The sequence below is a fragment of the Glycine soja genome, chromosome 6, assembly GCF_004193775.1.
Source record: "Glycine soja cultivar W05 chromosome 6, ASM419377v2, whole genome shotgun sequence".
Taxonomy (NCBI): Eukaryota; Viridiplantae; Streptophyta; class Magnoliopsida; order Fabales; family Fabaceae; genus Glycine; species Glycine soja.
The window spans coordinates 4,844,771-4,871,633 of NC_041007.1; the positions used below are offsets into that span (position 1 = coordinate 4,844,771).

The 26,863-nt window shown below is 34.1% G+C and overlaps 2 protein-coding genes across 3 annotated transcripts; one reads left to right on the forward strand and one right to left on the reverse strand.

Moving 5' to 3' along the window:
• The first annotated feature begins 1,344 nt into the window (after positions 1–1,344).
• On the forward strand, positions 1,345–19,178 carry LOC114414932 (CHD3-type chromatin-remodeling factor PICKLE-like). 2 transcript variants are annotated; one of them, XM_028379385.1, is made up of 32 exons: positions 1,345–1,450; positions 1,549–1,622; positions 2,740–2,909; positions 5,009–5,146; positions 5,270–5,424; positions 5,660–5,821; positions 6,450–6,697; positions 6,814–6,909; positions 7,474–7,610; positions 7,685–7,897; positions 8,034–8,141; positions 8,666–8,716; positions 8,828–8,927; positions 9,688–9,830; positions 9,962–10,065; positions 10,322–10,460; positions 10,572–10,741; positions 11,115–11,181; positions 11,265–11,387; positions 11,862–11,971; positions 12,051–12,132; positions 13,186–13,374; positions 13,806–13,956; positions 14,049–14,157; positions 14,250–14,324; positions 14,952–15,013; positions 15,126–15,202; positions 15,969–16,099; positions 16,387–16,759; positions 17,645–17,777; positions 18,210–18,280; positions 18,412–19,178. In XM_028379385.1, the coding sequence occupies exons 3-32, from the start codon at positions 2,763–2,765 to the stop codon at positions 18,871–18,873; spliced, it is 4,326 nt and encodes a 1,441-aa protein (XP_028235186.1). In that variant the 5' UTR covers positions 1,345–1,450; positions 1,549–1,622; positions 2,740–2,762; the 3' UTR covers positions 18,874–19,178. The 2 variants fall into 2 exon arrangements, with proteins under 2 accessions (XP_028235186.1, XP_028235187.1); XM_028379386.1 differs by having other exon boundaries at positions 14,052–14,157.
• Positions 19,179–21,592: 2,414 nt separating this feature from the next.
• On the reverse strand, positions 21,593–26,612 carry LOC114414933 (two-component response regulator ARR12-like). Its single transcript, XM_028379387.1, has 6 exons — positions 26,240–26,612; positions 25,692–25,844; positions 24,638–25,036; positions 24,241–24,317; positions 22,942–24,153; positions 21,593–22,222 (listed from the first exon to the last, which is right to left on the reverse strand). The coding sequence occupies exons 1-6, from the start codon at positions 26,367–26,369 to the stop codon at positions 22,103–22,105; spliced, it is 2,091 nt and encodes a 696-aa protein (XP_028235188.1). The 5' UTR covers positions 26,370–26,612; the 3' UTR covers positions 21,593–22,102.
• Between the last annotated feature and the right edge of the window lie 251 nt (positions 26,613–26,863).

Below are 26,863 nucleotides of genomic sequence, written 5' to 3' on the forward strand. Positions count from 1 at the left end.
ATCAACTAGAGTCCATTCTCCAAAAATACGCCCGGAACCCTCTAACAGTAATTTAAAAGATATTTCTTATTAAAAAGTACTAATGCAATATTTCTTTGTGTGAAAAGGCATTTTGAACATTTAGCTAGTATAAGTACCATTTCTTTGATGCAACAATAGCCAATAAATCCTAAATATAGAACTGAATCATGACTTGAGTCTCGAAAGGGAGAAGTGTTGGTTTAATTATCTTTTTTGGGTCCTGATTAAACTTCAACAAGATCTACTGTTAGATGAAGTTTCTCTTTGACATACACTATGATTGATAGATGATTGGTTTGAGTTCATTTTTACTTACCTTATTATAGTTGGCTTGAGTATTAGGTTTATAAATTCTAAACGTCATTAACCCATTCCGATTTGTACCTCTAATATTAATAAAAAATTAATAGTTATTCTAAAATTATTGTGTCATTTGGGATATGCGTTGTTTTTGTCCTATGATGATGTTAGATTTGTACACTTAAACTTGTATTTTAATTTGGAAATGCATTGAAGCCTTTGACATGGTTAATTTTTCGTTCTATGTTAGTTTAACTGGCCTATTTGTGTCACCTACTTCAGCGATAAAGTATGATTTTTTTATTTTATTCCTTTCTTCTTATATAATATCGTGTTGGCACCTTGACAAATATTTCTTCAACTATGTTTTTTCGTGGACCTTAATTGTTTCTAGGATTATTTTTTCCCATTTTATTCATAAAAAGACTGGTCTACTTGTGAATCATTATAAACTTCCTGCATAACATATTGCTGAATGTAATACTGAATACTTACATATTTATAAACTTTTTTTTTCTTCCATATTTTAATTTTTATACACTTATATCATAAAGATATTTATACACTAACTAATAAAAATATTTGAAATATAACTTTTCAAATAAATATTATAAAATTTGACAAATTTATCATGCATATTAAATATATGATTAGAAGTCAATGCACACAAAAAATACACATAATTTAATTAAATTTTATAAAAAAGTATACAATTTTTTTATACTATTATCAAATTTTAATTAATTTTACTTATATTACATATTACATAATTTACAAAAAAAATTGAAAAAAATATATCATGTTTTTATTAATCATGGATTTTGACAGAAATAATTTCGTATTGATATCATGTAAAAAAAATGTTTCAAGGACAAGAAGTGAAAAAAAACCTAGCTGCAAGGATTGTAATTTTGTATTTTTAAATATCAATGGCTAATTTAGTAATTTTATTATATTTTTATTCTAGAAAAAAGATTGCAAGTGTGCTTTCGTCTACCAATTTTTTTAATAATCGTATCACGTTAATCACCACTAAAATTTCAGTGCTTGTGTTAGTTATTCCAAATTCCAAATTTTCGATATAAACAGGTTCGGTCCGGCTGTTAAATCTCGTCACTGTCCTGGTGTGGTGAGTCCATAGCATAGCCTATCCCTCTTTCTCTCCTCTCACCGCCTCTTTTTTATTTATTCACTTTCATTTTTTTCTCTTCTCTTTCTTTTCCTCAGTTCTCAGGTTTCGGTTCCCGCGAATTTCCGAAACTCCCCTTTTTCCAGATCGCCGGAAAATCCCGCAATCTACGGTACATCTCACTCCGAATTTCTGTTTCACACTTCACTTCGATCACTCATAGCTCCTCAAATCGCCGATTAGCTCGCGAATCGCTCTCGTAACCATTCCGGCAATGGTGGAGGGGTTTTGACCAATCTAGGGTTTCTGTTTTGCTTTCGTAAATTGCAAGTGTTTTGTATGTAGGCGATGCCTTGCTTCTTCGCCTCGAATTAACGATAGGTTCTCGTTCTTCTCGTGTTACTTCGTTGGTTCAGTGGCGAATTGTGTGCGGAATTATACGCACATTGTTTTGTATGATGTTTTCTATTTTTTTTTTCAGTTTTGTAGTTGTGTTTAAGTTGTTGAGTTTGCAATGTTCCTTGGAGTTTTTGATTTGAACGATTTTCGGTATTTTGCTTATATATTTCTTTTCTTTCAATGAAAGTTTTTTTTTTACTTAATATGTATCTGTTCTTGTAACCAAGTCTCACCTACTGTTCACGAGACCTAGCCCAAAAGCATTCAACGGAGACCAGGCTAATCTGCCTTCTTAGTTCTGACTGAGTTGATGTTTCAACTATTAAAACTTACAGCCAACCTAAAGTCATCTCCTCTCCTATGGTGGGGTTCTGGAGCTTTCTCGAGTACTACTCATGCAAAATAATTAAACATCTCCTGGAAACAGAAATCAGTGATCTAGGTTTCTACTAAATTAAACCAATTCGAATCCACTTATTTTATGTCCAAGGACTAAAAAGTTTATTTCTGCAAGCATTGGGTAATTCCTTTTAAAATTTATTCCCAGCATATCTTTCATACAGCTGCATCTAAGGCATTTAAAAACATATGCATTTATTTAGTTTATTTATATTTCCAAGCAACAGCTTTGTCGTCATTATGTGGGTAAAGCATTCTTTTTGTAAGAAAAGATATCAAAGGATAATAATTTTATCCTTGGACTTGGGGCTTCTGGGATTTTGATCCCTTTGTTTCTGATTATAAAGTTATTTCGTGGGCAAATGTTAACCTAGTCTGCTGTGATTTCCCCCCCTTGGAAGATTCTTTGTTCATTACGAAAATTGTCATTCTATAGAAGGTTTGGTTGATAGAATCAACACATAATCCTTTCTTCTTCTTGTTTCCTTCAGGATTTCTATCATTTTAGCAGAACATGAGTAGCTTGGTGGAGAGGCTTCGTGTAAGATCAGATCGCAGGCCTATTTATAATCTTGATGATTCAGATGACGATGCTGATCTATTGCCAAGAAACTCAGGGACAACTCAGGAAAAGATAGAGAGGATAGAGAGAAGTGATGCGGTATGCTACTTCCTTTTTGCTTTAATGATTTTCATTTGGGCTTGTTATACTTATTTTCGTATAGTGTTCACTGGACAGCTCAGTGCTTTAGATGGTGACTGATAGGTGATATTTTCTGCAACAAAAGAAACTCATACTTGTTTGTGCTGTTCCCATGTATTGGAATTTCCAGTCTAATTTTAGATGTTGATATTTGGTAAGTTTTAAATTTTTTAAGAATGTAGACATCTCTGACTAACTTTTGATTGGTGACAAGTGTGGAGGGGTATATTTTCCCCTCGAACATTCTAATACAGATACAAGAACTTTGATATGGCCAAGGTAGTGAAGGGAAAGCACCCTTAAGGCGCTAGGGAGCTTCATAGTCTTGAGGTAGAGGTGTCAGTAAGCACACACTTCTTCAAAGTAGGGCATTAATACTAGGAAAAGAGAAAGCAGTGAAATAGTCTTGAGGTAGAAAAATTCATATTTTCATATTTCGTAGTAAAAATCACTGTTAGCAACGGCGTTGCAGTATATGGGGGACTATATATGTGTGTGTATTTTTTTTTGTTTAGACCATAGGTATCCTCCACGAGAGACAATCTTGGCCGAGTTGGGTAGAACCATTATGGATGTCAAAACTCTCACTTAACACAGTTATATATACCCAAAACTTAATCTTGAGACATCTGGTTAAGTTGGAACAACCCCACATCAATTGATCCATGCGCTTGGTGGTATAGATATAGATATAGATATATAATTGCAGAAATAAGGTGTCGGTCCCTTCTAGCTTCTTTCCTGTGTTAGACGTGTTAGATTTCAACTTAAAATCAATTGGCACTAAGTGAAGTTGTCCAGCAGATATATAAGCTGTATCCCAAGAACTGAGGCAGGTGATGTGGGACTTCCTAACAAGACGTGCTGTTCATTACACTGGATACAACTTATTTTGCTACATAGATTCATTTAACCCATTCGAAGAAATAAAATTTAGTTGTCTTCTTAGCTTCTTTGTAATGTTTTGATTATGGCTATTTTAGAATTAAGGAGTTTCTTTGTCGGATATTAAAATAGATTTGCAGCCCTTGCTTACTTGGTACTAATATAGAATTTAGGCAGGAAAGAGAAAGAAACAGAAAGACAGAGAAGGAAAGAGAAAGAAAGAGGGGAAGATAGAAGAATAACAGAACAGACGATGGAGAGAGAATAGAATAAGAGACCAGAGAATCTGTGCACTGCACTTCTTGATTATCATTTCTGTCTGTCTAAAATACAACAGCCCTACTTTATTTATAAGGCACTTTGGAAGCTACCCAACAACTATGAAATCCCATCTAACAGTAGCTGACTAATTAACAGTCTTTTCCTATTTATATTTACATGACAATTCCCCTCCCAAAAGAGGACCCTTTACCTCAAGGGTCATGAATTTCAAATGGGATGGTAAGAGGAAGAGAATTTCGGTTCAATCCCCAAAGTAATCAAAAACTCATTTGAAAATTTACTATAAAAACAGGATCCCTATTACCCATATGGAATTTAGGTGGAAAAGAGAAGGAAACAGAAAGACAGAGAAGGAACGAGAAAGAAAGGAGAATAGAGAGAGAGAGAGATCAGAGAAACTGTTCACTGCACTTTTTGATTATCGTTTCAGTTTGTCTAAAATACAACTACCCTACTTTATTTATAGGCAGCTACCCAACAACTATGAAATCTAATCTAAGGTCGTTGACTAACTATCTAACCATTTTTTCTTATTTATATTTATATTTACATAACATGTTTTTCTTTTTTTTTCCCTTGATTTTTTTATTCATTTGTTTCTCTGATGAGGTTGTTATCTTGTAGTTTTCTCTTTCTACTCTCTAACAAAATTTTCTTCCTTCATTCAATGATAAAAAATAAAGGTTTTATGTTATGTTACTTATGTATGCATTAAGGGTTCTATTATTCTTGTTAGTAATAACAGTTGAAGCTAGTTTGCATTTTATCTGTAATCTGTAAATGATGTATATGTAATATTTTTGGTATAATTGGCTTCTTTATAGATTTGGTGTAATTGCTTTACACTAAACCCCCTTTCCTTGTTTTGATTTTTCCATCCTTCTCAATAGAAAGAGAATTTATGTCAAGCCTGTGGAGAAAATGAAAATCTTGTGAGCTGTGGAACGTGCACATATGCTTACCATCCTAAGTGTTTACTTCCACCCCTTAAAGGTCCCCTTCCAGACAATTGGAGGTGCCCTGAATGTGTGAGTGTTCATATTTTGTACCAGCAATACTTGTAATAGATTTCTGGTTTAGTGATAGCCAATACTTATATATGTGTATATATGTGTGTATATATATATATAATATATATATATATTTTGCAGGTTAGCCCACTTAATGATATTGATAAGATATTAGATTGTGAGATGCGGCCTACTACTGCTGCTGACAATGATGCCACAAAATTAGGGTCAAAGCAAATTTTTGTCAAACAATACCTCGTTAAGTGGAAGGGCCTATCCTATTTGCATTGCACGTGGTAAATTTGTAGGAACTTATCTTTTATCATGTTGCACCTTTCCATACTGTCTAGTAAACCTTCTGGATGTTTATTATGTGTACTTTCCATTCCTCTCTTTTGCTCTATCTATTTATGCATTCACTCCCTATTTTTTATTTTCAGTATTAGTATTATATATTTTTATTTTCTTTCAATCATTTTGTTATTTTTGCTATGTTCTATTTACCTGCTACATATTCTTTCTTTTCTTTAGGGTGCCGGAGAAAGAGTTTCTGAAAGCATTTAAGACTCATCCTCGTCTAAAGACCAAGGTGAATAACTTTCATCAAAAAATGGCATCTGTCAATACTTCTGATGAAGACTTTGTTGCCATTCGACCCGAATGGACTACAGTTGATCGAATACTTGCATGCAGGTATTTTGGGTGACAATTAGAAAGATTAACAGGAATTCTAGTAATGCTGGTGTGTTGTGTAACTTGTGTTAGGTCGGATTCAAACTATCATTCTTGACTTTTGGTGTGCGCATTATATATATATGGTTGAGGGTGAGAGAAAGAAATTTAAATGGTCATGTGATTATTAAATAACTTCTATTTCTAACAATCTATGTATGGTTCAAATTTACTCCTCTCACCCTCTTTTTTTAAACACTCCTCTCACTTGATACACCCTGTGTGTGTGTGTATTGTGACCAATTAAAAAGGTCATGTGACTTTAAAAAACTTACATGACTTGGTTGTTTTAATCTTAACCTTTTGCAGTAAGATCTAATGGTCAATATGTATTCTTCTCACTCTCACATGAAATTGCCATCTACTGAAGTTTGGTATATGTTTTGGAGGATATCTTCAATTTCTGATTGTATTTTTCCACCTCCTCTTTTTCTCCAGTAATTTTTTTGTAGTAATGGATTATGAGAAAATGGTGACAGTGCTATGTGCAACCTAGTGGCTTAACAGTTAGCTTTATCTTTTTCCTATTTTTCCCTCTAAATTTTTTGACAAGTGCACATTTTTTATCGAACATGTTTAAATGGTACAGGGGTGATGATGATGAGAGGGAATATCTTGTGAAGTGGAAGGAGCTTCCATATGATGAATGCTATTGGGAGTTTGAGTCAGATATTTCTGCATTTCAGCCAGAAATCGAAAGATTCAATAGATTGCGGTCTAGATCCAGCAAGTTTTCCTCTGGTAAACAAAAAAACAGTGTTAAGGATGATGCTGAATTGAAGAAACAGCAGAAAGAATTTCAACATTATGAACAAAGCCCTGAGTTTCTTTCAGGTGGTATGTTATTGTAACTTATTTATTCTTCTGGAAATATTATGTTTTATGTTTATTTTTTTTAGATTTTGAATTTTGGGTGATCTAGATTACTTGATTTCATTTTTACGTTATTGAAGGTACATTACATCCATATCAGCTTGAAGGCTTGAACTTCTTACGATTCTCTTGGTCCAAGCAGACTCATGTTATACTTGCTGATGAAATGGGACTTGGTATGTAGTCTCTGGTTCTCTCTCTTTTTCTTTATCTATCTATTCCCACTCTTATTATTAAAAGTTCAGGGGGATGGAGCTCTACTCCAGTTGAGAGGGGGGCATTGAGATAAAAAAAGCATTCGAGAGAATAGAGCAGTGGCTCGGTTGTAGAAGGGGAAATCCTTGGAGAACAGATTTTTTCTTGTTCTTGTTAAATGTTAATAAGTGTTCTGTCATTTCATTCTTTGCTTTGGGTTTGTAACAATGAGGGTTTATAGTGGTACTTAACCAAACCTTTCAATTAAAGCACTTTGATCCTTGTGAGCTGAAGAAGTCCCATTGGATTTCTTAGAATGTGGGTTTGGGTCTAACTCAACCCCAAAAGCTTGCTCATAGGGTGAGGGTTGCCCCCCACTTATATACTCTATCTTGGCCTTATCTCTAGCCAATGTGAGACTTGGGTTTTTCCCAATAGGATTTATACCCTTCTTTTACTATTTGTCTTCCCTCCCTCTGCCCTTGATTTGGAATTTCTGGAGAAGTATATTATTGTACCATGATGGCTGAGTTTTTCACTTGCAGGAAAAACCATACAAAGTATTGCTTTCTTAGCATCACTTTTTAAAGAGGGTGTCTCTCCACATCTGGTGGTTGCTCCACTTTCAACTTTGCGAAACTGGGAACGTGAATTCGCCACATGGGCACCTCATATGAATGTGGTATGCAGACAGAAATTTCTCTGTAATATGTCTTAGGTAGTTACTCTTTTAATTATATGTTTTTTTTTCTACAGCTAATGTATGTTGGATCTGCCCAAGCTCGTAGTGTTATAAGAGAGTATGAATTTTACTTTCCAAAGAAACAGAAGAAGATCAAGAAAAAGAAATCTGGTCATTTAATTAGTGAAAGCAAGCAAGACAGGATTAAGTTTGATGTTCTTTTGACATCATATGAAATGATCAACTTTGACACAGCATCACTAAAACCTATAAAATGGGAGTGCATGGTATGATTCTACTTACCATTATATTAGCAAAGCATGATAATATATTAGTGTGCCAGTTGCCTCTATTACATGCTATTCTCATTTCTGGTTTCTTTGTAACGCTGTTAGCCTGACATCTGTATGTACGTGTATGTAGATAGTTGATGAAGGTCACCGTCTCAAAAATAAGGATTCAAAATTATTTTCTTCATTGAAGCAATATTCTAGCAGACATCGTGTTCTCTTGACAGGAACTCCTCTTCAGGTTCACTTCAAATTGTCATAGTGGTTTATTGTTGGATTATGCCCTAATTTTTTTTATTGATTAATTGAATCATGTTTTTGTTTCGTGCACTTGCTGGCTGGATTTTGTTTGGAAAATTGTGTGGTGGTTATTGTCTAATATTTCCATTTTCCTTGGGTTGTAAAATTGTTAGAGGATTGTTGAATTGCACATATATTTCCCTAAAAAAACATGTATTTAGGTTTTCTAATATATCCAACATGAGATTTTTTGTTACCTTGATTGTACCATCAATGCTAAGCATATAGTTTTGTTGCCTTAACTGGGAAATTTTCGCTCCAGTATATGTGTGTGTATTTGCCAATAGTTATAATATATAGTATTTTTTCATATGTAATGTATTGTAGTATTATCATTTTAGTTTCATATGGAAACTTTTCTGGTACACTTTGCACCTTCTAATGCACATACATTATTGATTTGAATTGTGGTTGCATCTATTGGAAGTTGAAAAGTACTAATGTCAGTTTTTCTGATCATTTCAGAACAACTTGGATGAACTTTTTATGCTTATGCACTTCCTTGATGCTGGGAAGGTTAGTATGAGGAATGTTCTATAAGATAAGCCATATTTTAAAGTTATTGAATTTGCTGATGAAGGTCAAGACTCAAGAGTATCTTATGGAGTTTTTTTTTAATACTGGTAGTTTGGAAGTTTAGAGGAGTTTCAGGAAGAGTTTAAGGATATCAATCAAGAGGAACAGATTTCAAGGCTTCATAAAATGTTGGCCCCACATCTCCTGCGAAGTATGTATCTTAATTATTTCTTATGCTAATTTTGTGTTGCCTGTATATGTTTTTAGCTTGAACAATGAACAACTTGGTATTCTTGCTGCTGGTGGTAAAAATCAGATTTTGTGATACTTCATTGCAATTTGTCAAATTTACCAGATCTTTGGACGTCAAGAAGTCTTTCTTATAAAGAACATATCCAAGAATTTTGTTTAATATTCACTTTAGGAGCATATATTGCATCAAGCTTCTCAGTCAATATTAAGCAAGTGACTAGACTGTTTCTGATGTGCTGTTCTTTTGTGCTAGGTCAATTTTTAAAATGTTGATCCTCCTTTCTCAATCTGTGTACTCTTAAGTTGTTCTTGTAGAAGTTCTGGTCTCTGCAATCATTCTGGAGTGAAATGGAAGTTGTTGATCTTGTTATGCATAATTGCGCATAGGATGTTTATCTATATCTCAACTGGAAGAAAAGTGATTGGTGGTTGTTTGAATGATAAATATTGGAATTGGTCCATTAGTATTTAATTGCTGAAGGATATTAAGATTGTTTGGTTTAATGTAATACTAGGCCTCTAAATTTAAGTGCATGATTTGGTGGTTTTAAATTTTAATTTTTGCATTAATTGAAATTGCAAGAGAGCTCTCAGAGGCCTGGTTATTAAATGGTTTTGTTGTTCCGATTATAAATAAACTAAGTAGGTGGTAATTTGTTTATAGAAATGTGTATTGCTGAATGCTCAGTTGTGGATTCAAATTTTTAATGTCTCTGCAGGAGTGAAGAAAGATGTCATGAAGGAGCTACCTCCTAAAAAGGAGCTTATTCTACGTATTGAATTGAGCAGCAAACAGAAAGAATATTATAAGGCAATTTTGACTCGCAATTATCAGATATTAACTCGTCGCGGTGGTGCACAGGTAAGATTGATGCTTTAATGAACTGACTTTTTGGTTTATTATTCTTAATCTTAGGTTCATAAGAGCCGAAACATCTTAACAGTATTGATGTCATCATGTTTTATATTTATATATTTTTTCATTTGAATCAGATTTCTCTTATCAATGTTGTTATGGAACTGCGTAAGCTCTGTTGTCATCCTTACATGTTAGAAGGAGTTGAACCAGATATTGATGACGCAAAAGAAGCATTCAAGTAAGCTCTTGTGTCATTATTTTAGAGTGGCATTATTTATGGTTTTTTGCTAGAAATGCTGGATTCTGTTTATTTGGTGCTAAATCTTGTTTCTGTTTTTTTACTATTGAAAATTGTTAGCTTTTTTTAGATGTAACTTGTAACTAAAATGAAATATTTGGGTATCATGTTGGAAGGCATTATTTTGGTATAATTTGTACTATACTTGGATTTAATCAATGTTGTTATTGATTTACTCCATTTTTCCATTTGGCAGACAGCTGCTGGAATCATCGGGGAAGTTGCAATTGCTGGACAAGATGATGGTGAAGCTTAGAGAGCAAGGACATAGAGTCCTCATATATTCCCAATTTCAGCACATGCTGGACTTGCTTGAAGATTACTGTGCGTACAAGGTATTGTGAGGTTATTCTTTGTTATCGACACAATGGTTTCTGAAGTTGATTGCTTCAGTATAATATTCACCTTGCTTTTCGTTTCTTTTTTTTTTTTTAAAAAAAAACTAGAATTGGCAGTATGAAAGGATTGATGGCAAGGTTGGTGGAGCTGAAAGACAAGTTCGGATAGATCGATTCAACGCCAAAAATTCTTCAAGATTTTGCTTTCTTCTTTCTACTAGAGCTGGGGGGCTGGGGATAAACCTTGCAACTGCTGACACAGTTATTATATATGATAGGTGAACCTTTAAATTCCTCTGATTTTCTTTTTCTTCTAGAATAATAATGTGATGAAAATATATACCCTGAAACAAGTTTTACTGTCAGTTAAATATAATAAAGAAGAACTTAAATTGGCATTTTCTACTTGGATTGATGACTATGAGCACATGCAGAATGCTTGGATAAAATGTTATACTCATTCAGTCATATGCAATAGTGTGAGGAAGTATACTCATTGACATCTGTGCTGAAGTTAAACAATGGGGGATCCTCATCATATTCCTTTTTTTTGTTGCGGACAATCCATATGATGCTGAAAGATTAATCTTTTTTTTGTATAATTTTATCCTATATTTCTTTTAACTCATTGATCAAATCACTATTCTGTAGTGATTGGAATCCTCATGCTGATTTACAAGCAATGGCTAGAGCTCATCGACTTGGACAAACTAACAAGGTTTGAAAATTTTCATTGTCATGTAATTGTAGCGCTGATTAATATTATTGATTTTAAATGTTATAATGGTTTTGTTATTGTAGGTGTTAATTTATAGGCTTATAACACGAGGAACTATTGAAGAAAGGATGATGCAGATGACTAAGAAGAAAATGGTTTTAGAACACCTAGTTGTAGGGAGGCTAAAGGCTCAAAATATCAACCAGGTAAATAATTACTTTTTCGCAAGTAAAAGCTTATGTTGTAGAAGCTGATGATAGTTAGTAGTTTCGTTGTTAAGGCAACATTAATTACGATTGGAAAAGAACTAAAAGTGAGGGATAAGGCATATATTCCTGAAAAAGATGATAAAAGAAGTGATAAAGGTACATTAACAAAGTAGGCATACCCAACAAAGTTAATTCCTGTAGTATAGTAACTATTTACTGAACTCCCCAAAAAAAAGGCATGGGCAGATTCTTGAAAATATCAGGAATTGTACAAGTTGCAAACCTGTATTTGTTTTGTGAATATAGAGTTTGGGATGCATATGCCATTTTGTTCAAGAGATTGATATTGTCTTAAAATATTAAAAGTCTAATGTGCATTAGGAGTTAACAAATTGAACATTTGATCTATATCCAGTTGAACACAGTTGTTAAAAGATTTGATGGTAGCTTTTGACTATCGATTGTGCGTAGGAAGAGTTGGATGACATCATAAGATATGGCTCAAAGGAGTTATTTGCAGATGAGAATGATGAAGCCGGCAAATCCCGCCAAATTCATTATGATGCTGCTGCTATTGATAGGTAAACAAGCATTTTTCTTCAAACATATAAATAGGAATATACTTCAGAAATTTATTTATTGTATATTTTTTTATAACAGATTGCTGGATCGTGATCAAGTTGGAGATGAAGAGGCCACTTTGGATGATGAAGATGAAGATGGATTTCTGAAGGCCTTTAAGGTTGACTGTGCAATATTATCTTGCATATACATTTTTCTTCTCTAAATGTTTATTCAACTTCGATTTATTTACTTTATTTTGTAGTGAATTGAGAGATGCCCTTGATTTCTACTGCCATTTATCATTTTATAGTAAAAAATGTATATGGACAGAGATACATAAATCAATCAAAAGTAAATTGGATTTGGCAAGAAGAACTGGATTGACCTATGTGTTTACTGTAGATTATATTATACTCACACATATGTTCTTTATTTATAATCACATAATAGGGTAAGAGTCTCATGGATACAAAGAATCAATCTGAATCCCTAATTTATAGCAACCTATTTTTCCATATTTACATGTAATAAATGTCCCTATTTAAAACTTTTCGAACAAATATATTTGTTTTGAAAGCATTCTATGGCAATCCATTGGTCATGATTATTTTAAATTTACTGTTTATATATCTAGCTTGCCTTCAGAATTTGCAGCCATTGTGGATATTCTCTCTTAATCACATCCTATTCCTGAAGTACATACATTGTTCTGCTTTTGCAGCTTTTATCATGCGCTTCTCTGCACTGAAATAGTTTTTTTTTGGAAAAAAATTAAGTAAAATCATTTTGAATACTATTAATTTCTTTGCTTTTCTTCCTTTTGTAGCTATATTTGTGAAATGAATTTTCTCTTAGCTTAGAGCTCCTTAAACTTGCTAAACTGAAAATTGTTGAATATTAAAACGAAATTTTAAATAATTGGTATTAACAATATATAATTGCAAAAATGAACTAACTCGTATACTTTTTATGGTGAATCTTATGACACTAAGAGTGGCTAAATTCGGAAGGACTATCATTTCTAATTGTTTCTTAGAATAAAGGTTCTTCAAAGTGATACTTCTTTCTTTGAAGGAGTACTCTGCCTCCATTACCTTTTCCTGCTACATCAATCAATTTTGCCTTTATTACAACGAATAACTGCACTGAATTTATTTACCATCATTTTTTACATTCAGGGTTTTTTTTGGTTGCTATGCTTTTGATTGATTGAGTGGATTTTATGACGTAGGTTGCAAATTTTGAGTATGTTGATGAGGCCGAGGCTGCAGCAGAGGAGGCAGCACAAAAAAGAGCAATGGAGACACTTAACAGTTCAGAAAGGACACATTTCTGGGAGGAGTTGTTAAGAGACAAGTATCAAGAGCATAAAGTTGAGGAGTTTAATGCCTTGGGCAAGGGGAAGCGAAACCGGAAGTCGGTATGTGATTCTAATACTCATGCTATTGTCTTCTATAATTCTATTAATTTGCAGAAAGATTATTGTTTCTTGCTGTTCATTTATAGAGTTATTATGAAGTTACATTCAACTGTGTCAATGCATATTCTGTTTGCTCTCTAATGTTGCTTTTTACCTTGGTACATTCTTATGAAATTTGTTCCTTTTTGTTTTCCTCTCAATATTATGACATGCTAATGATTTTTAGAACTAGATATTGATATCTAGGATTTTGTGCCCGATGGCGTTGGCCGTTGTGTGATCCAAGTAGCCGACTTCACCAAGTGGGATAAGGCTTTAGTTGTTGTTTTTGTATGTTGACATCTAGGATTTTGAAACTTGAAAGTCTGTTTTTGTGTATCTGGGGTTGGGAGGCTACAACTTGAGTGGTTAATTTATCCTTGATTTCCCAGATGGTTTCCGTTGAGGAGGATGACCTTGCTGGTCTGGAAGATGTAAGCTCTGATGGTGAAGATGACAATTATGAAGCAGAGCTTACTGATGGTGATTCAAATTCCACTGGAATTACAACTGCTAGAAGGCCTTATAAAAAAAAAGCACGTAGTATGTATCAGTGTTAGTTAATTTGAGTTTTTAATGATATGATGGACCTAGATTATCTCATTGTGATGTTAATATTCATTTAATTTTATTAGCAGCAGATAGCACAGAGCCACTTCCTCTGATGGAAGGTGAAGGAAAAGCATTCAGAGTCCTTGGTTTTAATCAAAATCAGAGGGCTGCATTTGTGCAAATTTTGATGAGGTTACTTTCTCTACATGTACTCTTTATGTATTGAATTGAAGAAGGGTTTTACATGGCCATATATGTAGTTTATCTCACTCTATTTATTACAGGTTTGGGGTTGGTGATTTTGATTGGAAGGAGTTTACTTCCCGCATGAAACAGAAGACTTATGAAGAAATCAAAGAGTATTGATATGATTTTTCTTTAATCTGTTACCATATTTAGGATGTTTTATACAATTTTTTGGCTGGAAATTTATCTTAACTTTCTTTTTTACTAGAAAAGGGGGGGGGGGGTATTTGATGACAGCTCCCCTGCTGTGCCATTTGAACACAAATTATATAACTATTGTACAAGATAACTAGTCTCTTCGTCTGGGGACACTGTGTGGGGATGTTGAATTGTTTTCTCTTTTCCTTTTCTTTCTCTTTTTGTTGCAGTTTGTTGCTTCAAAAAGTTTTGGCCCTATGAAAAATATATAAAGATGGTTAAAAGCTGCAAAAAAATGGTATTATTATTACTTTGGGTAAATCCTTCATGATATACCCCTCATGGATCAACGACCTTTGCAAATGAGCAATGTGTTTTTCTTCCTTTTAGTGTTTGCTGTGAGCTTTTTAATTCTTATTTTTCTTTTCTTTCTTTGTGCCCTTTCCATTTTCAATTATACTATTTTAATAATTGTTAAAATAAGGTATTAGTATGATATAGATTTTTAGCATTGTTTAATAATTTTATTTCCTACCTTCTGATTTATCATACCTAAAGTCATTCTGTGAGTGAATATGATGTTTATATATTTTTGGTTACAGCTATGGAACCCTTTTCTTGTCTCATATTGCTGAAGATATAACTGATTCCGCTACATTCACAGGTGATGGATCTTAAATGCTATCAGTATATCTTCCCTCATTCCTTCCCCTCCCTTTTTCTTTTCTATATCTTAGTTTCCTAATTTTTCCTTTGTGCTTATAATTTGCCTGTAGATGGTGTTCCAAAAGAAGGACTCCGAATCCAAGATGTACTTGTTAGGATTGCAGTCCTGCTCTTGATAAGGGACAAGGTAAGTTTTAAATGAACTTTCTGTATTTTAACTGCTCATCATTAGTGTATTATATCTACCTACTTTCCCAGTCTTGCTGCAATATAAGAGGGCTGGTAAAAGATTTAGAAAGGAATTCTTGGTAAAAAAATATTTCCAGTTTAGGGACAATTTACCACTCCAATGGTTTGCAATGTGCAATTGCAAAGAATGGTTAAATAATTAACCGTTTGAGTGGTTAGTTGCTCCACACTCATATTTTAACCCAGATTTGTTTTTGGTAACTTTTTTTAAATATGCTTGTCGTATCATCTCATGTGAAGTTTTTCATGAGTTCTACTACTATTGTTATAAAAATTGTGATAGCATCTTGATGCATTCCCAACTATTAAATGCTGCCAGTATAATCTCCTCTATTATTTTCCAACACCCTTGTTTAAAGTGTTCCGGTAATTATATATAATGAAAATGAAACTTTATGCTTCTATATTTATGATTCTATTCAGTTCAACTGACTAAAAATTTTACCGTATCAATGAACCATGTGATTCACCTATGTAGAAATGGTTAAAGGCTTTCATTTGGTGAAAAGCTTAGTTTCTATAATAATTTGACACTTTGTTGTTTGTTGATGTCTGATAGTATAAAAACCCATCTCTCTTTCAGGGTTCAGTTTTTTTTTTTTTTTGGGCGTGTGGGAGGGGCTTAAGTTGAATGCATGTTTTTGAAATTAAATGCCCTCTAGCTGATGAATGTGCCTTCTTATTCTTGGGATGTGGAATGACAGGTGAAGTTTGTGTCACAACATCCTCAAACTCCATTGTTTTCAGATGACATATTATTACGGTATCCAGGTTTGAAGGGTGCAAAGATATGGAAGGAGGAGCATGATTATGTTTTGCTACGTGCAGTTTTGAAGTATGTATTTTATTAAAGCTTGGTGTTTTCTTGAACATCGCAACAAATACTATCTTCTAACTGCATGATATTAGCCATTAAATATGGTTTGATTACAAACAAATGTAGACTTAAATACCATAAACAAAAAGTCTATTATTATTATAATATCAACTTTGTATTTTTGCATGTTAGCTATATTTACGTGATTTTAATAGTTAGTTTTGGGTGTTGGTAGTTTTCTAGTTGTAATTTTTGTGGATTCTTTTTGTTGATGTATCCCTTAAACATAATTCTTTCTATACAAGGCATGGGTATGGAAGGTGGCAAGCTATTGTTGATGATAAGGATCTGAAGATTCAGGAGGTCATATGCCAGGAGTTGAATCTTTCCTTTATAAACTTACCAGTTCCAGGACAAGTTAGTTCTCAGGCACAAAATGGAGCAAATTTGACAAATGCAGAAGTTTCCAACAATCAATCCAAGGAAAATGGTGGGAGTGATATTGCAGCTGATGGTGCACAAGGTTCTGGTGATGCTAGGAACCAAGCACAGTTATATCAAGACTCGTCCATATTATATCATTTTAGAGACATGCAGAGAAGACAGGTTGAGTTTATAAAAAAAAGAGTTCTTCTCTTGGAAAAAGGGCTCAATGCTGAGTACCAGAAAGAATACTTTGTAAGTGTCATAGCACATAAAATCTTTTAAATAATTTCCTTCTCTGTGGAATGACAGGATTCAAGTTCAAAAAATTAGATGATAAAAAATTGATCCTAGATGCATTGTTTTTTTAATCAAAATTATTTCTCCAGGCAGTTTTTTTTTCCTTCTTTCTGGTGGTTATGGAAGATGACAAAATAACTTATTAGAAAACACAAGAGCAGGGGAAAAGTGCCCTCCTTGTACGTACCCAACTTTAGATACCTAAGAACTTATTTTCCTGGCATTACTGCTCGTTATGGCTGAAAAAGTTGGGTATACACTACTTTACTGATGTGACTGTTAGTGATGCTTGTCTATGTACTCTTTTTATTTATTTTTTATTAATCACATATAATGGAAGGCCACAATTGGGTACATTGGTTCTCTATGGTTATCTTTAAGGCTAAAAAGTTGTTGATATTCTATGTTTACTTGTATACTTACTGCTGAAGTATTTATCACCTTTTTACTTTCTTCCCATCATGTTATATCATTTTTCACTATCTTGTTGCTGGAACTTCATGTTTTACTTAGGTTTTCAATTGTTGTCATCCATAAGTATTTTGCATTCACATCCTTAATCATAGTTATCATTTAGATTATAGATTTGAGCTGGCTTAACCAGAGGTCTCGAGTTCGAGTCTTGGGTATGCATTTGCGTTAAATATTCAAAGGGAGAGCTTTGTCACACATAGTGGTTCTACCTTGGTCGAACAAGAGTACCTCCAATGACGGATACCTTTGGTCTATACCAAAAAATGTATAGATTTTAGCAATGGTTTATCATACAACAATACAGAATTCATGATTGGTCTCTGAAAAGGTTTGCTGACATTTCTTTCTCATGAACTGTATTTGCAGGGTGATCCAAAAGCAAATGAAGTAACAAATGAAGAACTTAAAAGTGAAGCCAAGGCTACTAATTTTCCAGGTGATAAATTAGGGGACACTGACACCCAAATGATTGATCAACTTCCGCAAGTACAAACAATAGGTATGATTCTGTTCTTGTTCATTGTATGCTTTGTGTCTAGATCAGACAACAACAGTTACCTAGTTTGCATCAGATAATGGAGGAAATCTTGCATACTCCAGAGTATTTCACGTAGAAAATTAGAATAAGACGGTGGCACAGAAATTGAATCTCTGCTGTCCGATTAACATTTGTTGGGACTATATGGGCTTGGTTCCTAACAACGTAAAAACAATCTGGACTGGAATACCCTCAGAGTATGCAAGAATCTCCAGATATTTTATCAATGTGGTCGTTTTATGTTATTTTGTATATTGTGGCCTTCCCCCTTTCCTTTCCTTTCCTTTTTTTCCCCTTGATGCTTTCCTACCGTCGATGGTAGCTATCTGCATACCCAACTGAAAAGGGGGGAATAAAAGACCAGGAGACTTATAGTGCTGCCATTTTATGCAGCTTCAGAAGAAATTTCAGCTGAATGTGATAGTGATCCCACTCGATTGGAGTTAGTTCGCCTTTACAACGAGGTAAAAGTGCTATTGTTCTCTTTTCATGACCTTGCGCTTTATGACAGATTCATTTCATTCAATAAAAGAGGTTGTGGAATAATTAGTATCCTGCTGAGTATCTGTATCAACAATCTTTCTTGTGTTGGCAGATGTGCAAGGCAGTGGAGGAAGACTCCATGGATTTAGTTCAAACTTCTTTGGCAAGAGAACCGGCAGAGCTCAATGTAGTGAAGAATTTCCCTCCACTAGAAACTCTTTGCGAAGACATTAACAAAATTCTAACACCCACACAAGAACAACCTATTGCAGAAATGCCAATATCGAATTCAGATAACAAATCAGAGACTATGTCACATGGTGAAAATTTGGGCTCCAAATCACCGCCAATCTCTCAAGACTGCAAGCCTAAAGATTCAGAAGACAATGAGAATAAAGATATGAAAATAGAATCTGAATCTATAAAAGAAAGCTGTTCAAGCCTGTTAGAAGAGAAGAATGAAACACCGACTCTTCCGGATAAAGAGGAAAGTAAAACAGAAATGGATGAAACTATGAATGATGCTGAGTTGAATGAAAACCCGGAGAAATCTGACGCTGTATTGGAAGGTTAAAGTCAATGTTTATTAGACAGATATTTGTCGTACCGTGTAATCATAGTAGTCTCAATCAGCATTTTTAGCACATTACAAGTGAAGTGAATTAAAAACAAAACAAAAAAGGCACTACAGCATATGCGGTAGTAGTTATTCAGTCCCGTGCAACTAACTCGATTAGAAATTGTTCATTTTCATGTGTTGTATTAGACGAATTTATTTTTCAAGGAATTGAAGAGTATGACCAATTGTATACTATACTACACGGCATGTCACCCTTCATTATATGAGTGAGCAGAGAACTGAGGAAATTCCGTAAACCATTTTAACTTGTTTTGATTATCCGTTGACATTTTTATCTGATAACGAAATTTCAGCAAGGAAGAATATTAACAGAATAGAATTAAGCGTGTTGGAAAATGCCATAGTGTTTTAGTTGCTGAATAAATGGTTAGCAGAGCAAGTCTTCCAAGAGATGTATGTTACTGGGATATTTTCTGTTTTGTTTTTAAGAGCACTGTTATGCTTTAGCTCTATATAAATAGCAGTATCATGTTTGTAATGAGTGTGCCTCCAGTTACAAAATTCAGTCTTCTGTTTCTTAGCCTTTATAATTTATGTTTGCTTTGTCCTTCCATATAGCAACAAAGTGACGCAAAAGGATTGCACATTTTGGACGATATTATCATTGCAAGACAAAAATAAAATTGACATTCAAGTTAAATTTTCCCGTTCCAGCCTTCTTCAAACTGAATAATGTGATAGTGTGAGAAGATTATTTTGCTTCAATAAGCTGCACAGTTGAAAATTCCTATTGGGATTTTATCTCCTTTTATGTATAGCTGCTGAAAAGAATGTTTTGAAATCAAACCCAAGTTGATTTGTATTATATAAGTTTGGATGAAGTCAATCTGCGATATGAAGAACGCTAAGGTGGCTCAATTAGGTACAAGATATAAAGGTTTGACCAACCAAATGATCCTATATATCCTCTCTACCACAATCCTGCCTTTCCTTCGCCATTTTCACCACAGCCCTTCCTACTTCAGCACACATTATGTTCTCCCTTTCTGGTTTTCTATTATCAAGTGGGGAGAGAGAGAGAGACAGTTGAGGCGGGCCTCCAAGAGGGTCTTCTGTGTCTGAGTCCATCAGAATCGAAAGTGTGTGGCCTAAATTATGTCCTACACAAAAATTTGCTTCCTAGATGGGAAAAGGGAACTATTTTACTGGTTGCAAATCTTGTAAGTAATAACCAACTAAAGTGGTTGTCTGTAGAACTGTTAAATTCTATAATTCCTTTCTCAATTTGTTTTTTTTTTCGGTCACTTATTTTTTTTTTAATTTAAATTTAGTTTCCATTTCACATCAATCAGACACTATTCTCAAACCAAAATGCTAAACTTATTTCTACTGCTGACTAGTCATATATCTTTATCAATGGAATGCTGACTAATCTTATCACCACACAAATCTTCATTTTTCCTCAGCTTTCCTGCTTCCTATCTGTCTGCTTTCCTGCTCGGCCTTTTATTTGAGATTATGTGGAAGACAAATAACAGACTAACCTTTAGTGCTTGATCTTCTCGTAAGTAACATAAAATGTGCATATCATTAATCCTTGGCTTAAATACTTGTGTATCTTGCACGGATGATTTTTTTTTTTAGTGAATTGCATGGATAATTGTTTGATTCAAAACAAAATAAAGATGAAAGGTTATTTTATTTGTAAAGGAGGAATTCAAAGTAGTTGCTAATTCTAGCCGTTGGTTTATTTATGAGAAATTCTTATATTCGTCCCTTTTGCTGCATTAGGTTGTGGTTTGTCTAAGGATATCGGTAAGTTATTTTAATGTCTCCTTGTTTATTTCACTGTCTTTGTGGAGATCATAAGGATATACACATTTGAAAGAAACCAGATAAAGAGGTCTTCACGAGAAAGTAAGGATAAAATTAAACGTAATATGTGTGATATTACGAAAGCGAGCCTATAGATTCTTAAGTACATTTGCTAGGGTGGCTTTAGAATTTCAGTTGTGGGAGAAAATGGCCATTTCATTCTAATAGTAATATAATGTATTTGTTTTTTCCTACAATATTAAGTAAATTATTTAACACGTCAAAGAAGCGTTTTTTTTTATTTCATTAAAACAAAAACATTTTTATTATTTTTAATTTTTCACTTATATAAATTAATTTCACCTTCCGAAATCATTATTAATTTTCAAAATTAATTTTATTAAAATGTAACACAATTTATAAACTGACATTCACAACCTTTGTGGTCACTCCAATAGTCCAATTCCTCAAGCCATGCCTTATGAAGTATTCTGATAGCAGCGGCATTGACGTGACAATTGGCATAAAATAGAAATCACGAGCATAAGTGATTTTATCCTTTTATCATTCTCTTAACTTTTCTAGGTAAATATTGATTTTAAAAAAAAAATGTCATATCTGAACATTACATTGAGGCGGGTCTTATGCTGTCAAGTGCCAATTTCTGTTTTCCTTTATCTAGAAAAAAAAATAATTCCTTTATCGCTAACAGTTTATTTTAAATATTAAAGTATGTAGTTATTGATTAATAATTAATAATTCCCTGTAGTTAACTTCACAAATCACAATTATAAGCTTATTTATACATTTTAATTTCTAAAATCATCTTACTTGAAACGAATCAAATACTAAAGAAGTTTGTTATCTTGCATGCCATACAAACTGCTACGTCAATAAATAATATTGAATGTGTAATTTTAATAGACAACATTTCCAAGCATAAAAGGGGGAATTCGTGTTTATTGTCATTCAACTTAATCACTATAATCTTGTTTATGGATCCCTAACATTTAAATTTGCAATCCCTGATCTCTCTCAAGCTGCCACACCTACACCAAGCATCAAGGCATGAAAAAGACACAGGGTTCAAGTGGATCCCATTTGTGTGATGGGCTCCACCAGGACCTTGTGTCTCTCTCCTCGCTGCAAGTGTGGCTGTGACAGAAGATCTATGTCCAATTTGAAGGCCAACATATCTAAGGAGATTAAACAAAGTGATCAATAACACTCCATATTGCATTGCTGGACTCAAGGCAAGGACAACAATGCATTTGTTTAAAAAATAGAAAGCCCTTAGAGGACCAAACCTAGAGAACAAAGTAATCTGGAGAAGCTAAATCCTATAGTAACTACGAGAAGACAAAAGCTAAAGCCCTTAAAACACGATGAAAACTACAAAAAAAATTCATCAGCGAGGATGCATGATATTCTGGAATGTGCTGCTAAACCTGCTATCACATCGAGATAACCCACCAGAGTAATTATTGCAAATGAGGTTTCCATCCAATAATTTCATCTTATCATTTTCCTGCATGGGATGAACATGGTACTGGATGAGCATGGGAAGAAAATATTTATAAAAGGTGCAAGATGAAATGCCCAAACGATCAATAAACACACTATAATACTAGACCATAAGTCAAATGCTAAAATAACAAGCTATATATTCTATAGACAAGTTATTTTACCAATCCAAGATAGACAAATAAGATGTTTTTAGCCAATATGAAAGTTCAAAAGGATGGTGGAAGTTGCTGTTGTTATTTGGCAGATCTACCACAATGGACATTAATGAAATATATGCACATAAATTTTAGCACGCAAGGAAACAGAATTTCACCAATTTAAATCTTCAAATATCAACGCTTAGAATGTAACAATTCAAGTCTTTTGTGGTGTACAGGACAAATATAACAACGCTTACATACGTATATCACTCTCAAAAGCCACTGATTGTACTTCTACTATCTAATAAAAGGAGAATGACATACAGCGAGGCCAGGGAGTGAAAATTATGATTGGTGGGGATGGTATCAGCCTAATTCAAAAGATTCACATATGCAGTGATTGTATCTAAATGAAAGCAACAAAACAGATAGATCACCAGGTGATTGTATCAAAATTTTAAATGGTTTAAACTTTAAAGCCATTAAGCATGTGAGTGCTTACTGAAGCCAATATGTTAAAAAGAAGTCATACAGAAACATATATGGGAAAACCCTCAGTATATTGAATAAATGTTATTACCTGTTTCATCATTGAACTGACCAAGTCTTCCAGTGAACCAAGATTATTAGAGAAATGACTTTGTTGAGATTTCGGTAGGTTCATGATATTCCCCTGATGTTGTTTCGATAAGGCCTCGTCAGCTAACTCCACAAACCCCTCATGCTTCATTTGTAAGGGATCACAATAATTAAAGTCCAAGTTTCTGTGTAAGGCTGAGTTCATTGCTGCATGGCCAGCTGGAACAGCAGCACCATTGACTGGAGTCAGTGAGTTTATTGACAAAATATTTGAATGGTGAGTAGCATCCTGATTATTGTCATGCCACCCTTGATATGGCACATTACTGCTTATATGCCCAGGTCTGTTGGTAAAAGTCACTCCTTCAGAGTGCATATCTGTCATTGAATCATGGGATTGCCTGGACAGTGAAGTGATGGACGCACCACTTAGATTCCCACCTTGCAAGGGTACAGAAGCCATGTTATCTGTAGGAGGTATATTAGTCTGTCCAAAACATTCACTTGGAGGGTAAGAGTTTGTCTGGATCACAGATGGCTGCACAGTACTTGCCCAATTATCACTATATCTACCTTGATCCAGCAAAGACAAAGAAAATTCTGAATGTTGAGAGGCTACTGAAGAAGATAAAGTTTCAATTCTTACACTCCCTTGTGTGCCTTGAGGGCGTGGTTCCAACATCAAGGCATTGTTTGAGAAACTCACATCTGGAGTGTGAGAGCCAGAGTTGGTTATTTTTGGTCTTGGATCTGGGAGTTTATTCGAGATGGGAAAAGTTGTTTTGGCATCAAAAACAGTAGTCAGGTTTTGAACAGACATAACACCCTTATTGTTTTGCAGTTGATCAAGCCCTACAGATACTGTCATTCCATGAACACCATTCTGATTAGCAGGAACAATGGCTGACAGGAACTTAAGATTATCATTTGTGTTTTTTAAATTTTGTGATTGACTCAATTGAAGTACTCCAGAAGGAAATCCATGCACATTTAAACCAGCAGGAGTATTCAATCTATTAATTATCCCACTAGGTGGAAAGGATCTGAAAGCATTGTTATGAAGCTGTCCAGAACCACTTATTGATTGTATATGTCCAACCCCGCTCACAGAATTCATTCTCAAATAGGATGGATCGGCACCCCCTAAGGCCACCACCATATTGGCTTGTTGGTTAGCCACACAGCTAATTCTTTTCAGATAAAGCCTATACTTCTGCAGCCAATTCATAAAGCAGAAACACTCCGTGAATGAAAAGGTATAAGTTACATTAAATTAAAGCATAAAAGACTAGAAAAATGCCTGAAGATGGCTTGCCACATTCTCCCTTGTAAGCTTTTCAACATTCATCAAATCGAGAATTTTTTTAGGTACAGCCTCTGCCAGCAAAAGAACAATATCATGAAGCTCAAAGTCATATCAGTAAAGGAAAATTACGTGGCATGGCATAAAATTGGAATAATTGTGACATTACATTTATCCAAAGTGTCGCTTAAAATAAGGAATAGTAATTGAGAAAGTCATCATAATAATTCTGAATATATGTATGTTCTGAACATTGATTGATAATGCTAACATCTAACCAGATATTAAAAAATCTTGATTATAAAAAATAAGAACAACAATTTGAATAAGCTCGTGAAGAAATTGATAAAAGTTATAACAATTGTTTTATACTGTAGAAGAGTGAAGAACATACTGTCAATGCCTAGCTGATTAACGGCAGCAACAAATTTGCGGTGCAGCTCCACAGACCAAACAACCCGAGGCTTCTTCTGGGCTGATGGGTCGTCATTGTCATGATCATTCTCCTGCTCCTCATCTTCGTCTTCATCTTGATCCTTCCTTTTCTTAGTCAGCTTCTCATTGTGATCAGAATTTCCTGTTCCTGATGACCCTAGTCCATTGCTACTGTTTGAAGTAGGTTTGTCTATGTTGCGGGTTTTGTTCTTCTCCTTTGAGTCAAACTTCTTCCTCCTGATTACATGCTGCCAAATGTTCTTGAGCTCCTCCATTCTTACAGGTTTCAGCAGATAATCACAGGCCCCATGAGAAATCCCCTTCATCACCAGCTTCGTATCACCATTTGCAGATAACACTGAAATCAAACATTTTATAACATCAAAGGTTCACCAAACAATCATTGAAACACATAAATAACTCAAACCAGCCTTCGCAAATAAGTTTATTTGCGTATCACATTTTCATATTTATCAAAACCAATTATGAAACTTAAACAAATTCAATTGTAGGAGTGGACTATTGTTATACTCCCTCTGGACTCATATATAAGCAAAAAAGTTGTTTTGTATCTTGGACTCAAATACAAGCAAATCTAACTAATTTCACCCCTATTTAATGATATCATTCCTAAAACACCCTTCATTTAACTGCAACTCTATTTTCTAGGACTCTATTTTATGCATGATATCAAGTTTCAATGAGGGACATTTTAGGAAAAACCTTATTTGTTACTTGAGATTAGTAAAATTAAATGATTTCAACTAACTTTCTAAATCAGTGAGAAAGTAGTTATTTTTACTTATATGAGTCTAGAAGGAATACATAAACATACTACACTTGAACATTTAAGAAAAGAACATTTGAAAACTCATTATTTGATATCTAAATTCCTTAACTTGAGAGTCAATAATCGATAATTATATCATTAATCATTAATGAGAGTCAAAATGAAGAAAAGGTAAAGATGAACTACCGAAGGTCGCATATATCCATACAAGATCCAGACTTACTTATGACAGGAAGATCCATCTCAAGTCCCACTAGCTCAAGCAGCTTAAATCCATCCATGTCTGGCATGTGCACATCACTAATTACCAGGTCAAACTTGTCTTTGTGTTCTCTCAACAGCGCCAACGCCTTTATTGCTTGATTAGTCGTGGTTGCTGCAACCCCACATCCACAATAACTAACATAAATATCATTCTGAAAGAGCAAATTGGCACAATACACATCCACAACATAAAACAATTGCAAAATGTTCATAAAAAGAAAAAAAAAATTGTCGCAAATAAATATTCAGATCCTGCGTTGAAATCCAACTCATAACAGACATTAAAAAAACAATATGCAACCTATAACAGAAACTTCCCTACAAAGAATTTCATTAATAAAAGTTTTTTTTTTTTGCTCAGCTTCATCAATAAAAGTATATCCATGTTAAAACATTAGGAACAAAAGAATTTGAAACAGAGCACCAAAATCTAAAAGAAAGAAGAAAGCACAAACCAAAACCCCAAATCATAACAATAAAGCAAAATCAAGAGTAGAAGATGCAAACCATGATATTGACATCTTCGGAGGAGAGTTTCCAGAACCAATAAGCAAGTGGGATCATCGTCGACGGCGAGAACACGCATTCCGACGGGAAACTCGTCGCCGGAATCATTCATTTTCTTCTCTACGGTCATTTTCTTCTTCAATCTTTACACACACTTGTGAACTTTGTATTGTGGGTCTGAAAACCAAAACCCAGAAGCTATGAAACAAAGGAAACACGGAAAACAATAAGGAAAGATTTTTTTTTTGTTTATTTTGTGAGGAAATAATAGTAAGTTTTGAGGAGAATGTGAATGAATAAATGCAAGGAAGGAGCGAAAAAGTTGGTGTCTTTTTGTGCTTATGTGTGTGTCAGCGTGCAACAATAGAACGCGAAAGTGATGGAATCTGTGACTGTATATGGACTGAGAGAGCTATTATTGTGGGTTCCTGTTCCTAATCCATTATGGTGGGGTGCGGTGGGAAGTGAAGTGGGTGTGTTCATGCAAATTGAATTAATTAAATTGTCTTTTACTCGAAACTCATTTACCAAAACATCAAAGTTTATTCAAACTACAAAATTCTCAAAGTTTTTGCCTTCAAATCTTAGTGTCGTGTCTTGTAATTTTTTGGCTAATTTTTACTA

Bases quoted from the DNA above. Each gene is read 5' to 3' on its own strand.
- LOC114414932 (XM_028379385.1), top strand. From the start codon at position 2,763: ATGAGTAGCTTGGTGGAGAGGCTTCGTGTAAGATCAGATCGCAGGCCT. The intron at 8,142-8,665 runs GTTCACTTCAAA...TGATCATTTCAG, and splicing joins TGACAGGAACTCCTCTTCAG to AACAACTTGGATGAACTTTT. The intron at 8,928-9,687 runs GTATGTATCTTA...ATGTCTCTGCAG, and splicing joins GGCCCCACATCTCCTGCGAA to GAGTGAAGAAAGATGTCATG.
- LOC114414933 (XM_028379387.1), bottom strand. From the start codon at position 26,369: ATGACCGTAGAGAAGAAAATGAATGATTCCGGCGACGAGTTTCCCGTC. The intron at 25,845-26,239 runs GTTTGCATCTTC...GTGGGGTTGCAG, and splicing joins CCGAAGATGTCAATATCATG to CAACCACGACTAATCAAGCA. The intron at 22,223-22,941 runs GTAATAACATTT...CATCCCATGCAG, and splicing joins TCAGTTCAATGATGAAACAG to GAAAATGATAAGATGAAATT.